Genomic DNA, 16,129 nt, shown 5'->3' on the forward strand with positions numbered 1-16,129 from the left:
GGGCTGCCCAGGGAGGTGGTGGAGTCACCATCCCTGGAAGTCTTTAAAAGATGTTTAGATGTTGAACTTAGTGTCATGGTTTAGTGGAGGACTTGTTAGTGTCAGAGGTTGGACTCGATGATCTTGAGGTCTCTTCCAACCTAGACAATTCTGTGATTCTGTGAAGTCTCCAGAATGATCTCATTGCAACCTTTCAGTTCTTGAAGGGAACTTACAAAAATGGAGAGCAACTCTTTGCTCAATCAGATAATGACAGGACAAGAGGGAATGGTTTTAAACTAAAAGAGGGCAGATTTAGATTAGAGGTTAGGAGGAAAATCTTCACTCAAGAGAGCAGTGAGGCACTGGAAGAGGTTGCCCAGAGGGGTTGTGGATGCCCTGTCTCTGGAGGTCTTCAAGGCCGGGCTGCATGCCCTGGACAACTTCATCTAGTGGGTGGTGTCCCTGCCTATGGCAGGGGGGTTACAAATAGTTAATCTTTGAGGTCCCTTCCAACCCAAGCCATTCTATGATTATCAACTAGTCCATGAACTATTTGCCACAGTAGATCCACAGAAAATTCTGTGTCACAAGATGCTTTCGACAAAGAGCATAAAAGTTAACAAGAAGGCATGTGAAAGAGATGCTCGTGGACCTCTGAGCACATGCTGCGATTGCATTTTATTCAGAAGTTGGCTGAGGAACACGCTTTATCTCAGTCTCTCGAGCCCACCAGCCCACTGCCCCACAGCCCGGCCGCCGCTGGGCCAGCCGCGGTCCCGTCTGGATGACACCTGCGGCTCTTCCTTGCCGCAAACACTCTCCTGAAGGGCCGATGCCATGCCCGGCCATTTCAGAGAACCTCCACCAGCCGGCAACCGCCTCCCCCCGCCGCGGCCGGGCGCTGGGCGCATGCACCGCCTCAGCTCCCTCCTCCGCGGCGTCCCTGCGGCGCCCATGGGGCGGAGCGCGGCCATGGCGGCGGCAGCGGGAGGCAGCGGGGGCGGGCGGCAGGCGGTGGTGGCGCAGCTTCTGCTCGTCGTGCTGCAGCTGGCGGGCTCGTGTGGGGCGGGCAGCACCGCCGCCCTGCCCGTAGTCATCAACACCTGGGCGTTTAGGAAAGCCACAGAGACAGGTGCCCCGGCGGGGGGCAGCGCTGCGCCGTTGAGGGGTAGTGGTGGCTGCTGGGTGCTGCCCCTGCTGCGCCCTCCATGCTGATGGGCTGGTGGGGCTCCAGGGGGCTTCGGGTGCTTTAAATAAAAAAAAAAAAACCGCGGGGTGAGCTGTGAGCATGCGGCCATTAAATTGCTGAGGGGCCCGGCTCCTTCCTGCTCTTGTCAAGGGTCAGAGCGATCCGGAAGGGGAGCTGCAAAATGTCGCCCTATGGGTGGGGGGGCGGCGCGGTGCCCGGGGGAGGGGGCCGAGCAGCGGAGCTTTGAGTGCCTCCGCCGCTGGGCCCTGAGACCCTGCCAGCGAGTGGTGTGCAGGTCAAGGTTGGGGAAAAAATGTAATAATTAAAAAAAAAAAATGTCTGTGGAAAAGCTAAATTAAAAATGTCGCTGATACGGTGATTTATGCTTCTGCAGTGGTTAGCAATAGCGATTTGTTGTTAGTGGTGTCCTTCTGAGATTCATTCACCTCGCCCAAGATTTAGATGGTTCTGAATATTACATTTTTTGGAGCTTGTTGTATTGTGATGTGTTATTAACGGTCAAAGCGGGTTTGCCTATGGCAATGCTGCCAACGTAAATTAGTTGTGGATACCAATTTAAAAAGGCTTATAGGTTATTTTAACATAGTTGGGTTGTAAATAACTCATTAGTAAGTCTTGCTAGTGAGGTGGGTTACCTGTAGAGGATTGTATAGGTCACAGCTGAAATACTGTCTTGAAAACTACAAGGCCTTTGTGCTGCAGGTTTTGAAAGCATGTGTTAAGACTGCTTACAGTAATGATTGTAATAGGAACTGCATGCAGTGTTGGGAAGATGGGGCTTCTTGAGATGGCTGAGACAGGGTAAATAGTTCACCTCTGCCAAAAGGAGCGGAGCTGTGTCCCTCTGCTGGGTCTGGCAGATGGCAGAGCACCAGAGCAAGCACAAGGAGGAGGAGGAGGCAGGATTGCAGCTGTCAATGGCAGCAAACTCAGACATCTAGGAAAATCTTGCCTCAGGTCCAACCTTGTGAAATATTTCATGTGCGTAAAGCCTTCAGGCCCAGTTTGGTTAAGTCATGTACATTTGGCACATCTGTAATGTCTTACAAAACTACACAATGAGCTAGATGGTAAGGAACAGAAGACTAAGGACTGAGCAGAATATTCTTTGCATACTTATTTAAGTTTCTTTTTGCTCTTATGAAGTTACTGATGTAGGTTCAGATCTTTTAGATCTCCCAGTTTTATATCTTTCTATTCTGCAGCTGAACACTTAGTACTCTTATGGGAGTCTTGAGGGTTGCTTGTTACAACTTCGTTTTTATTTTGAGAGAAAAGTTTTACTTAGCCTGCTTTATCTTCTTACCCCCACAAAAGGCTTTTAATAGACAGTGATAAAGTACTTGGTGGTTCTGGGAGGAGGAGGTTAATTAATATATAAATGTTGAATTCTTTATTGGTAGATAATACTTTCCCAGTCAGGAAAAAAAAAGAAGCTTAATTTCTCAGTCAGAAACAGTGATTAAATATGCAAGGAAAACAGCATTTAGAAAAGGAATGCTTTATGTTCTTTTGAATATGTTTGTATTTTTAATTTATTTCACCTATAAATAATGTGTTTTTTTTTAATCTACTTATAGTGCATCATCATAGTATCCAACGTTCTTAAAGCAGTGATGGAGTCTGTTTTCACGGGTGACCTTTAATTATTTGTGTTGATTACAGCATGGCGAGTATTACAGTTGGGTGGTTCTGAGCTGGATGCAGTTGAGAAAGGTTGTGGTCAGTGTGAGATTGACCAATGTGATGGGAGTGTGGGATATGGAGGAAGCCCAGATGAAAGTGGCGAAACAACACTGGACGCAATGATTATGGATGGGTAAGAAGACTGTGTGGAGAAAAGAACAATCCCTGTAATTTTTAGCATACTTTAATGTCAGATTTGTTACGGAGATCTTGTTGGCTTAAGGCTGACTATGGGCAAGTTATTTGTTGACTTGTGAAACTGAGAACCGTGCTTAAGTGGTGGAAGAGTAACTAATTATGTTTATTATTGACTTTTCACATGTAGTGCAGTAATTCAGCTCTAGATATAGCAGCTGCAGAACACAGTGTTTGTAGCACTGTAAGCTTTCCTTTTAGATGTGTTCCATAAAATATTTCATTTCTGTAGCAATTGTCTTCTGTACTTTATTTGCTATTTAAAGCTGTCTGCTTGAAAATAATTGGAAGTACTTCATGTAAAGAGCTTACGTAGCAAGATAATTGCTCAAAAATATTATGTATGGAATTATTGTTACTTGAGCAACATGCCCAACCTGTGCAAGAAAACAATATATGTATAACGTTTTTACCTACTAGCGTGATGCCACCTGCCTATGGCATAAACAATTAAAGCAATATATTAAAGCAGCAGGCTTTCAAACTTAGATGAGAATAGATTTTGTCTAATAAAAGTTGTGCAAATATTATTGTATTTTCTAATAAGTTCTAAATATTTCTGTTTCCAGGAACACTATGGAAGTTGGGGCAGTTGCAGATCTCAGACGAGTCAAAAATGCAATTGGTGTAGCACGAAAGGTCATTGAGCACACTAAGCATACATTATTAGTGGGAGAGTCAGGTAATTTTATTCTTTTTACTACTTCCATGTCTTAGACTCTTCTGCTGTAACAAAATCTGTCATTCATTAATGTTGGTAATATGGGTGGAGGGATTCCCTGACAATCAAGTGAATCTAATAAAATAAATTATAAGTGTTTACTATATTATTATATGTGTATGAATTAGGTTTTATTCTATTATTTCCACATGAAAAGATAAATACAGTCTTGCAGTCTTTCCACCAATTTAACTGCAAATATAAGCTTGTATTTCCAAGGCTTTGCTAATAACACTGATAACAGATATTAACAATTATTTGATGCAAGATACTATAGAATCTGAAGCTGTTAAATGCAAATATTGCATTTAAAAGCATGGAGTAACATTGTCTAAAGAATGACAGAATTAAGATGCTACTGTTACATATTACTGTTTTAATATATATTAAGCACAATTACTGTATTTCACAGTTTTTAAAATATTAATGAAGACTTTGATGTAAAAATTCACATTGGAGCTGTGCTCCTAGGTGCCATAAAAAAGCAATAGCAAACCTGAGGAATGATTAAGCTTTTACAATGTCATCTGTTGCTGTTAGAATAATACTAATTTCAAAAGAGATGTACATTTCAGGGAGGCATACGAGTTAGGTTAGTTGACTCACCATTAAGAATTTTTGAGTCTGGTGAGTTGCGTTCAGTGCAGAATAATTACAGGACAGGAGGGATATTTTGGTTTTCATCTGAGAAATTTGCAGGTCTGTCCCCAGTAGATGAGAAAGTTTCATAATCACATTATGTCTGACCTTTTCCCTTTTTGTCCTAGCAATGCTTAGACCAATATCCAAGTAAAAAAAAGTTCAGAGAGTAAAAACAAACAACTCTGCTTCCTGGAATATAAACAAGGCTTCCAAAGTTGTGGTTGCGCATGTTTGTCAGTCATCCTTTCACAGTTTTATCTCAAAAAAATCTGCTCTTTTAGAAATGGGAACATAAGTATGCTTCATTGAAGATGCCAGTTTACCTTCACTCTGAGTGCAGAGACTTTAATTGCATCTGTTTTCAGGAAAAACATGGAAAAGCTGTCCAGAAATAATTGAAGGCTTTTCTTAATGTCTGGACTGGAGAAGCCTGTTCAGATCTGTGTTAAAGTGATGTTATTTGTCTATCAAGGATTGGTAATATAAATTGTTGAAGTATCTAAATCTAGCAACAATATCTGTTACTAAGTGACATCAAAGTTATCTACAAATAAAATGAGAGAACAGTTGATCTTCTGTTTCAATATCCTTTCCCTAACTAACAGCCTTTTTTTCCTTTTTCTTAAGAAAGAATTGCAGCATTGTTCCATTACCTGTGTTGGTATTTGTTTTGCTCCCTTGTTACTTACTGTATTAATTTCCAAAACAAGGGAGCAGTCAATTTTAAAGGTGCAAGGAAGAAGTGTAATACGTTTTAAGCTGCTCTATGGATTTCTACACATATCAGTGTTCTAGTATTAAATATTGTGCCACTGGCTATTGCTCATATTTCATAAAAGACTAGCTTTTTAAGTAAATATAGTATTTGTTTTCATTTTAATATTTTTGTCATGCACACAGCTCAGGCTACTTGTGTTCCAGATTATTTGTGTCTATCTGATATTTTTTTTCAAAGTTGAATTTTTCTGTCTTTCAATGCTGAAACTTATACCTGTTAACATAGCTGTAGTGAATTGAGGAAATTTGATCTTCATCCGTGAAGGGAGAATTTATTGCAGTAGTACCTCACTATAATGGCTGGTATCATTCTCCAAAGAAATTCTCATTCCTAAAGAGGATGTAGAATTCATTGAACCATAGATAAAGTTACATGTATGCATTTTCATAAAATATATAAAAACACAAATAAAATAATGGTTTTGATTTTGTTGTTGTTTTCAAAGCCTCCCTGTTTGCTGTACGCATGGGGTTTCCATATGAAGATTTAACTACCCCAAAATCTCTTTCGATATATTCAAAGTGGCTTAATCAAAGCTGTCAGCCAAACTACTGGAAGGTACAGTGCAGTGGTTGTGGTGAAGGGGGGAGGATTAGAAAGCCATTAATGCAATGTTGTGTCTTTTCCAGCTTATATTGAAGTTTTGCTTTGCAAGTGAGGAAGTGTTGCAAGTATTCTGCTTAATGCGCAGAACAAACCTGGTAGACTCAGGAAGAGTATGTGACTAGGTCTTGCTTCTTAATTTTTACTGGTTTTGAACATTCTGCGATAGTGCTTTGATATGGGATTTTTTTTAACTCCATATTTGGACATTTCTCAGATTAAACAAAGCAGTGAGTGTATTTTTTGATGCATGTATAAAATCCTGAAACGAATTTTTACATAAAGCCGCTCTATTTTTAAATAGAGCGGCTTTATGTAGAACCGTGAACACATTACATAGGTAACTACACTGATCCAACATTGCCTGTTGTGGTGGGTTTGGTTTTGGTATAGGTGTTGTGGGTTTGCATATTTGTACGTTGTCTCCATTATTTCTTGCATCTAAAATGCTGTATTGCCGAGCCACTTTAATTCAATACATATTCTCCTTTTCAACTGGGGAAAATATCTTGACACTATTAAAGCAGATTCGATTCATCCTTTTTTTTTAAGCTTTAAAATTTTCTTAATTTTGCTGAAAAATGAACTTTTTTGATCAGTCTGTTAAGCAAACGAGAATCTTTAATTTGATGAACATAACTGTGTATTAATACAACCTTCTTACCATGTAATGCCAGAAGTCAATCTATGTTCTTCAAACAAAATATTTCTAGGATATTGGTATTATAATTTAAATATTGGGCATGTGATACTTGTGTAGTAGTTCATAGGTATTGAGTGTAATGTTTACAGGTTTATCTGTAATGAAGCATAACATTATTCATGCATATAATTACAGAATGTGGTACCAGATTCTTCAAAATCATGTGGGCCATATAAACGACTTGAAAAGGTTATTTGCGAAAAATGGACCATCTCACAAAGAAACGTTCATAATCATGATACTATTGGTAACAACCTTTGGTAACTCTAAACCTGTCTTTTTCTCATTCTCCTATTAAGTCATTCTGAGTTGAAAACAAAATATTTGATATCAATAACTTATTTCATAATGTTTCATTTCTGTTTATAGTAGTTTCAAGATTGTATAATTTATGTGTTAGGATCAAGTGCCTAAAAGTAGTTTTGTTTTTTTTCCCACTGCACTTATTGCATGGCCACTTGCTTCATCTTTTGACTTCAGCTACTTGTTTATTGCCTTACTACTTCTCCCTCAGCTACCTTAGCACAATTGACTGGGCAGATACAGATGCTTAGAAAACTGATCGAGGTTAAAAATAACTATTTTTATTCTGATTATAGTTAACTTAGGTCAACTCTCCTATGTAGCTGTCAGACCAACTTAAAAGGCTTTTCCAAAGGTGGAAGAAGTGAGTAAAGAGTCCTGTTGCCAAAAGCAGCGTTTGTCAAATTGTCCTTAAACTTACAAAACAAGGCTTACTTTCATTTTTCTTCTGTACTTAGCTTTTGGCTAAATCAATACGTTTCTACAGGAACTGCTGTCCTTAAAAACAGTTATCAGTAGTAGTCCCAAAGACTAAGAGATTACCGACTGAGGACTTTTAATTGCTAAGCCTATCAGCTGGTTAACGAGCAGACCTGACAAGACAGCAACTGTTAAGGGAGTGGGGTGGAATCTGGAGCAGTTACAGGTTCATATCTTTCAAAGCTTTGCAGTCTTGAAACTTACACTTTTTGTTTTAAGATGGGTTTTCCTCAGCGTTTCAGAACTCTCTGCCTGACAGTATTTGCAACACCAAGAGTTAACAAGTCACTTCATGGGGGAATCTTTGTTGTTTACTTCCAGTCCACCCTACTCACAACAAATCAATGTTCTTTGAAAGTCAGGCAACCTACCAAATTCTGAAGCTGGTAGGTAGCTTTATTTACTGGTATAGTCTTTAATATGTTCTCAAAAGCTCTAAAATTGTGGAGTGTCAGGCTGAGAGGGGAGTCTGATAAATACAGTTCAGGACACGATATATCATTAAGTAGTCCTAAGCTGTTTTGTAGTAAATGTTGGCGCTTGTATTTGTACTTCAAGCTCTCTCACCCCATTGTTTGCTTTCTATATGAAATGCCTCCTTGACATTTTGAGAAGAGTCTTCATTCAGGATGCATTTATGAAGTTGTTAGGAACTGATGCCCTTCCAGTCTTCTTGTAGATGATAATGGTGGCCATAGAGTCAGTGCCTCTATTACTTTCCAATTTCACTGGTCAGAGAACTTTTCTCTGAGAAAGAGATAGTGGCCTAATGAAAACAGAGAGACAGAATTCAACTGTTAGAATTCTGCTTCTTGGCTCTCACTTTATACTGAAGCTGATGCCAAAAAAATTTTTGCCCTCTCTTAAAGAGGTGAAGTATCACCTTGTGGAAAAGCAGTGGATCTGAAATCACGTCCTAAGTGTCAATGTAAGCTACTGTAATATGAGGCAATTACTTCCACATCAGCACAAAATTAGCAACAAATACGCTAGTCCACGTATTTGACTACCTGTTGTGTAATTCTGGTTTCTTTGGTAGGTTGTATTTCACTTTTGCCAAACAGAGAAACTGCCAAACTCTGCATCTTCTAACTTGATTTCTACTCTCCCTTCCCACCCCCAATCCCCTGCCCCAAATCAAATACTGTTTATAGAATTCCCAAACTTTGTTCTGATGGTACTGGTGCCCAATATGGTGACACTAGGTCCTGGTTCTCTACCAAGTAACATGGGCATATATTAAGAGGCAGTGGCTGCTTGGACAGCACTAATGTGCAGGTCCAAATGGTGTGTCAGTCACTGATGTAGATTCCTTTTGGCCTCCTGTAGTACATCCAGAAAGATTCCAAATTTGTTTTTACAAAACTTATTAAGCGTATGATTTTTCTGTTTTTCAGTATAACATCAATTTAAGTAGTCTGGATGTCATGGTTCTGTTTAATGAAAACCATAGTGCCAATTTAACAAATCTGTCAGAAGTGTTTCTGAGTGTGTTTCATCCCTGTTGAAAATTTTAGGTATGGTTGTAATTGGTGGGAATGGAACCGTTGCTTCTGGGACATCTACTAATGGTGGAGTCCACAAAATTCCAGGGTTAGTATCTGATTTTATGAAAAAAAAAAAAAAAAAAAGGCTTTTTTTCTGTTTCATTGCTGATGTTAAGCTTATGTAAAAGTTAAACAGTGTATCTTTCAGAGGGTGAGGATCAGAAAATGGCCTTGGTTATTTCTGGGCTGCAATAAATCCAATACTAAGAAACTGATGTAGTTGTAGGATGAGTTGGGTTTATTTGAGGGAATGATTGCTTTTCAGATGGCTTAATTCAGTGTACAGACAGACAAAAAAAAAAAAGTCACGTTGATGCCTTGCCTTATAATTAACCTCACAAGAGACAAGTGAGCATTTTGGAAAGGTGCACAGTCTCCAAAGAGATGTATGTAGAATCAGAGCCCCAGGCCTATGTTTTGTCTTTGATTTTTTTGTTTATTTGTTTGCTTTTCTCTGCAGTTAGGAATTTTGTCTGTCAACTAATTCAGACAATTTCTGTATTTAGCAAGAGTAACTGAACACAATGATATCCCCAGCTGTTTACTGTTGCCCACTGGCTAAGCCTTACTGCCATATAGCAGGTATAATAACAAAGAGGTTCACAATGAAGGTGGGATTAAGCCTTAGGTCAGTCAGGTTATCACAGACCACTTCTGATTACCGTGGAGTGACCTTTTTATCTGTTCTTCTGTGGGTTTAGCATTAACCCTGCTGGAGGTGATAAGGCTGACAAAGTTAGAAGTGTGCCCAAGTTGTAAGAACTTGCTGATATTGGGCCAAGAGCTGTTACGTTAATGCAATCTCACTGGCATTAGTAAATAAAGTTTTCAATTTTTTCATAGAATTACTTTTTTCTTCATTGTTCACTACAGTCGTGTAGGAGACTCTCCAATAGCAGGAGCAGGATCCTATGCTGATAGTACAGCTGGAGGAGCTGCAGCCACTGGGGATGGTGACATCATGATGCGCTTCTTACCCAGGTTTGTCCTTAGTGCAGACTTTGCTAGCTTTCTCTAGCAAAACTGAACTCAGCAAATGAAGTAATTGATTGAAAGATGATCTGACTTCCTGGTGGTTGAAGTGGGAGAGGAAGGAATAGAAGGGAAAAGAACAGTAGCAAAATCAAGTCATCGTTACAAGCTGTCTTAAAAGAAGTGACTGCTTAAGTACCTTAATGAGAGATCCCATTAATACTGCCAAGCTGAGAGCAAACAGACAGCAGTAATGAGTATATTACCAATGTGCGCGCTCTTTAACAGAAGAGTCACTGTAACAATCTTAATGAAATTGGTATCTAATTTGAAACTGAGAGATGTTTTAGTGCTGTCATTGCCGTTGTATAAACTGTTAAATGTGTCTGTTTTCATCGCTGAGTCTTGACTGTCATTCTTGTGGGTCAGTTTCAAAAGAAATGCTTTATGGAAGTCTGTACTGTACATAATGAGTACTGATGCTTGAAGGAATCTAAAGTAGTGGCCTTCACATTACTCAAGTACTTCTTCTAAAACTCTGGTAGTTATAAATGCCTGCTAGCAGATGTGTATATATAAAAGTTACAATCCTTAATGAGTGTGAAGTTATTGCAGACCAGTCCTGAAATAAAAAGCAACTGACAACTTCGTGAATTATTCTGAGGAATTGGGTACTGGCAATAGTACTGAGTTGGGTTCCATTATGAAGTTAATTGGTAAAAACTTACATTGCTGTTTAGCAGCTTGAAGGATTTGGTTGTAAGCATTTTGTGTTTTCACCAGCTGGTTCTACAAAACAATTTAGACTAGATGGTTGATCACAGGTTACTTACAGATCAGACATTCTTAATTCCATACTATTTAGATATTCTCAAATGGAAAAAAAAAAAAGCATTCTCAAAAAAATAAATTGACCTGCAAGAAGTCTGGAACTGTCAACTGAAGGGCGAAATTGCTAATGTTTTCTGACCACCTTTTTTGGAATAGTAACATCTTAGCTCAGTTTTTGATTACTGGACACTATGAAATACAGCTTTGTATTCAGATAGAAAGGTTCAAGTCATCTACATATAACTGATCAGCATGAAAAATCAAGGGTAGTAGGGTGTCAGAAAATGCAAGAAAAGTTCTCTTCTGAGTCACTTTGATAACATCATAGTTAATGCTATCTGTAGATGAGTGTTAGTGTAGCAAGTTGAGGTCTTTATGTATCTTTCATCAAAACAAAACATTGTTTGCTTCTAACTAAATTATGCATTGTCTTTTAATCTTCTGTTTCTGAAAGTAAATGACAACAAAAGGTTGCTTGTTTGTTTGTTTTTCCCTTCTGAGGATATTTTGGAAATGCAAGTGATATATCTCAAACATTGCACGTTGTTTTTCTAATGATACCGTGAAGTCATTTTGGTTCTTTTGCATTTAGAGTAAGATATTTTTTTAAAAAACATCTTGTAAAAAATTTTAGTGGCTTAAAATCATGATCAAAACATATTTATGAAACAAATTCTGTTAACTTTGAGTTTTTCTGAAACTTGTATTTTTTTCCCCTAAAATATATATATTTTTAATGCATACTAGAATCAATAGTAGGAGAGTAATTTTGGAGGTCAATTTTCTTAAAAAACAAACAAACAAACAACAACAAAAAAAAAACTACCTCAATACATGTCTTCATGAAAACTAGTAACAAATTCTAATGTCAAACTTAGTCATTCAATGACAAAGCCAGTGACTCTTCAGCTGATTCTTTGCAGTTGTTTAACTGATGCGTGGTTTAGCCTCTTCTGCAAATGATCAGAGTTGTTCTATTGCCTTAGAATCGTTGATGGTGTAGATGACATCTTGCAGTCCCTTTTAGTGCTGCTTCTAATTACATTTTACGTAGAATTGCATAAGTTCCAATATGAAGTTTGGCTAAAGGTTGTGTATTATGTTTGCATTACTCAAAGAAATCTTGATCTCAATTGAATACGTAACCTAAGTATGGCTAACTGGATGTGGGAATGTGTGTCTGTTTTTGGTTGTTTGCTTTTAGCTATCAAGCTGTAGAGTATATGAGGATGGGAATGGACCCGACAGTAGCCTGTCAGAAAGTTATTTCCAGAATCCAGAAGTATGTTCCAGAGTTCTTTGGTGCCGTTATATGTGCCAATACAACCGGAAGTTATGGTATGTATTTTGCTCAACAGGCCAATTCTGTTGACCCTACCTAGGTAGGTCTCAGAAATAGAACATGAAGGTGGACTTTACAGCACCAGTCTTTAATTCTGCAGGTGTTACTTTCAAATTCAATTCAATTCAGTACAGCAGTATGAAAATTCATAATATCAAATGGCGGTTTTCAGGGCAGCTGTCCTAGTGTGGAATTAAGATTTTAATTTTACCTCTGCATTTGAATGTCTTAGACTTTCACAAAATGTATGTAGAACTTTGTAAATGCTTTTGTTTTTTTCTACCTTTACGTGTTCTCCTGGATTGTGTATTATTATCTCGAAGATTTTTTTTTTTTTTAAATACAAATGCTTATGCTTCCCCTAGATATGGCATAAGGCAGGGAGAATGTGTCTGGTAAGTATAGCTTCAAAGCAGTTCAAGATCAGTCATTGTGCCAGGCATCTCATTTCCGAACTCTCAGATCACTAGCAAATACAATTTGCTAATCAACCTAGCTTATTTAGTTAGACTACTTATTGTTCTTCTTTGATCTTTTATTTCGCATAACTCTGTGTTTTAAGAGATTAGATTTGGAGGAACTCATTAAGTTAATCAGGATTGAAAGAGAGAGATTTTCCTAATTTATGGTACTGTTTTGAGTTATACAGTAGTCAGTAGCACTGTTTTTTTACTTTAAAAATAAATATTTTCAAGATGTCTTCGGTTAAACATTCTAAAAGAATAATTACAACATGGTAGCAGTAAAAACTGCATCTTTAGATGATAAAGCACACTAACAAAGGCACTAATCCTAAATGTAGCAAGTTACACTTTTTTTCTTTCTTTCCTAGGTGCTGCATGTAACAAAATTCCAGGATTCACTCAGTTTCACTTCATGGTTTATAACCCTTTGCTAAGTCAGGCAGCTGAGCAAGTAGTAGATTGCATTTAATTTCTTTTGTCTTCTTGACATCTAAACTTAGAGGGGGAGAATGCTAAGGTTCTGCAGGTGTTACTTTCAAAATTCTTGTTTTTTTTATTCACTGTTCCATAATCATGTGAACAAGTACAAAGATAATGTTGATGTTGAAGATATTACTTCACTGTTTTTATTGTGTTCTGCTTTATTATAGCTCTGTGTAGTGCTGTAGCTTTCTATCCTAATTACTTGGTACATTGACTCTAAATTATTGTAAACAGTACTTTAATCTAGGACAAGATTTTTGAAAATGGACTCTGCGGTGTATCAGGAAAGTGGATATAACTACAAAATTAGTGCTGATACTTTCACAGTTAACATAAGGGATTTGTCTCTGTTTAAAAATTGACGTCTAAATAAAATGGGTGAAAAGTGGCCTCTGTAGGGAGGCATATCAATAAGTCAGGAATTTAGTGCACATTACCTCACTTCTCAACACAATTCCTAAACTTTTGCAAACTCAACAAACTGGAGATCTGAATACCACTAAGTTATCAAGTAATACTTCGGAGTAATACCAAATGTCACCTGCTCTTTTGGGGTAACAGCTTTTTTGTTTAACAGCTGTTTCGTCTAACAGCTCTTCTAGTCTGTCTGTTTTCTTAGGAACTAAATAATCAAAGGGTATGGATAATAGCTATTGAACTGGACCTTCACTTTGCCTTCACATTTAAAAGAAAGTATTTAGCAGAAATCTGGAATAAAGGGCAGGAGGGAGGAGGGACTCTGCCTCTACAAGTCTGGGTGCAAGGTGATGCACCTGGGTCAGGACAATCTCAGACATAAGTAGAGACTGGGAGAAGATCTCACTGAGCAGCCCTGTGGAGAAGGGCTTGGGGGTTCTGGTGGATGAAAAGCTCAACATGAGCCAGCAGTGCATGCTTGCATCCCAGAAGGCCAACTGCATCCTGGGTTGCATCAACAGAGGAGTGGCCAGCAGGGTGAGGAAGGTGATTTTCACCCTCTGCTCTGTCCTTGTGAAGCCCCACCTGAAACTCTGCATCCAGGTCTGGGGCCCCCAGCACAAGAAGGATGTGGGGCTGTTAGAGTGGAGGAGGGCCATAGACTTTATCAGAGGGTTGGAGGACTTCTCCTACAAAGAAGGGCTGAGCTGTGGCTGTTCAGCCTGGAGAAGAGAAGGTTCAGGGATGACATAATTCCAGATTCCCAATATTTAAATGGGACATAAAAAATGATGGAGAGCAACTTTTTTCCCAGTCAGACAATGACAGGACAAAGGGGAATGGTTTAAAACTAAGAGGGAAGATTTAGAGTAGAGGTTAGGAGGAAATTATTCATTCAGAGGGCAGTGAAGCACTGGAATAGGTTGCCCAGAGAAGTTGTGGATGCCCCATCCCTGGAGGTGTTCAAGACCACACTGGATGAGGTGCTGGGCAGCCTGATCTAGTGGGTGGCATCCTTGCCTATGGCAGGGGGTTGAAACTGGGTGATCTCTAAGGTCCCTTCCAACCCAAGCTATTCTGTGATTCTGCAAGGGAGACTTATTTTGAGAATGTTTGTCTTTTTAAGATTTAGTCCTGGTTTTCTCTTGAAAAGAAAATTACATGCAAATGCTAGCAAGCAAGAAAAGGGTATTGAAGAGTAGTGGAAAACATTTCAAACTCTTAATTAAAGATTGACAAGCAAGAGAGAACTTGTGTCACAATAGCTGAGAATGCCTTTGGATGGAGTCGCATTCCCATATACATCCCTGCTATTTCAGTACAAGCTTTCAAGGAGTATTATGTTTACTGTAATGGGAAGTTAGACAGATTTCCTGTAGTGTAAAATAAATTACAAATCTGAATCACAGTGATTTGCTTGTCATGGATATGCCATGTGCCTGCCCTTTCCTATAGTATATTATCACTGAAAAGGTGCAGTTGCTTACTTAAAGCGTGACAGTTATCCATAGCTAACAAAGCTACGTTTGTCACTTTCCTTCTATGTCTGGAGATAACAGGCTTTATTTATTACAGCGCTTTGGCATCTTGAGGATTGTTTTATAGATGTTTAACGGTCTGTCTGAACTTTTCCTAACATGGTGGCTTGCTGATCAGTTGACTGAATCTTTACTAAACTTGAGATTGGTAGGAAAAAATTAAAAGGGGGGAAAAAAAAGGCAAAATGTTTACACCTTGTCATAAACACTTCAATTATCCTTTGTCTACTTGAATAAAATCTTTGGGTAATAAAAGCACGCTATAATGTATCTTTATAAGTAAGCTTGTTTGGATGTTTGTGTACAGTGTCTTAGAATGGTCGTTGCCTTATGTTCCAATTTGGTCTGTGTAAGAGCTGGGGAAAAAAAAAGCAACATTCAAATGACAGTAGTCATCTTCAATGGCCTGCTGTTGAACTTCATCAACAAGGTCATTTATTTGGAGGATTCACTTTTGTCACGGGATCTTTGGCTCCTCTTTCTCCTAGCATATTGTTTGCTGTAGGTAGGTCACACCAAGCTTTTCTCAAAGGAGCTCTTACAGTGTATATCTGAAGTGGCTTATGGTGTTTCGTACCTGTCATACCTACAACCCTTCTGCTATGGCTACTGTATCTTCAGATGGATTGAATGGAACAGCATCTGTACTTGTAAATTCAGGCAGTCAAATACAAACAGATCAATAAAATTTCAATGATTGCTACTTTGAAGATAATGTTGTACGTTGTGAACACAGGAGGTTAAGTCCTGGCAGCTGAGTGATAATGTCTCAGACTACTGCAGCTGAATCCAGAAGGATTCATTTGCAAGAGAGCTTCTAGTGTGCTTATGCCACTGTATGCTAACTAGCATATACACCTAAAGGTTATGACTGCACATGCTAAAAGATGAGTAAATAGATACATCTATAAAAATGTATTTTAAGTCACTAAGTTAGAATTCTAACTTACTGTAGAGTCAGCTCATCAACAGCTGAGAATAAAATTTATCTCCATGAGATGTGCGTATTAATACATATGGCTTAATAATGTAAGTTGTTTTTGTCATGCTGAATTAGTTCTAAATGAAACAGTTTGTGTAAATTATTTGAATATGTTGTTAATTTGACAGTATATTGAAATTATCAGTGTACTGTTCTGATGTTATGGACAATCCCAACTTGTATATTTTATGATTATTTTCTTAAGTTTTTAATAGTAGTGCTGTTCTCTTACACTTACTAGGTGTGATTT

General features: G+C 38.4%; 1 protein-coding gene across 2 annotated transcripts; it reads left to right on the forward strand.

The window, feature by feature from the left end:
• The first annotated feature begins 804 nt into the window (after positions 1–804).
• On the forward strand, positions 805–15,167 carry AGA (aspartylglucosaminidase). 2 transcript variants are annotated; one of them, XM_027456401.3, is made up of 9 exons: positions 805–1,114; positions 2,858–3,011; positions 3,643–3,755; positions 5,660–5,772; positions 6,656–6,767; positions 8,821–8,896; positions 9,724–9,831; positions 11,858–11,991; positions 12,828–15,167. In XM_027456401.3, the coding sequence occupies exons 1-9, from the start codon at positions 820–822 to the stop codon at positions 12,926–12,928; spliced, it is 1,206 nt and encodes a 401-aa protein (XP_027312202.1). In that variant the 5' UTR covers positions 805–819; the 3' UTR covers positions 12,929–15,167. The 2 variants fall into 2 exon arrangements, with proteins under 2 accessions (XP_027312202.1, XP_027312203.1); XM_027456402.3 differs by lacking the exon at positions 805–1,114 and adding an exon at positions 1,182–1,486.
• Positions 15,168–16,129: the final 962 nt, after the last annotated feature.

Source organism: Anas platyrhynchos, chromosome 4 (assembly GCF_047663525.1).
Source record: "Anas platyrhynchos isolate ZD024472 breed Pekin duck chromosome 4, IASCAAS_PekinDuck_T2T, whole genome shotgun sequence".
Lineage (NCBI taxonomy): Eukaryota > Metazoa > Chordata > Aves > Anseriformes > Anatidae > Anas > Anas platyrhynchos.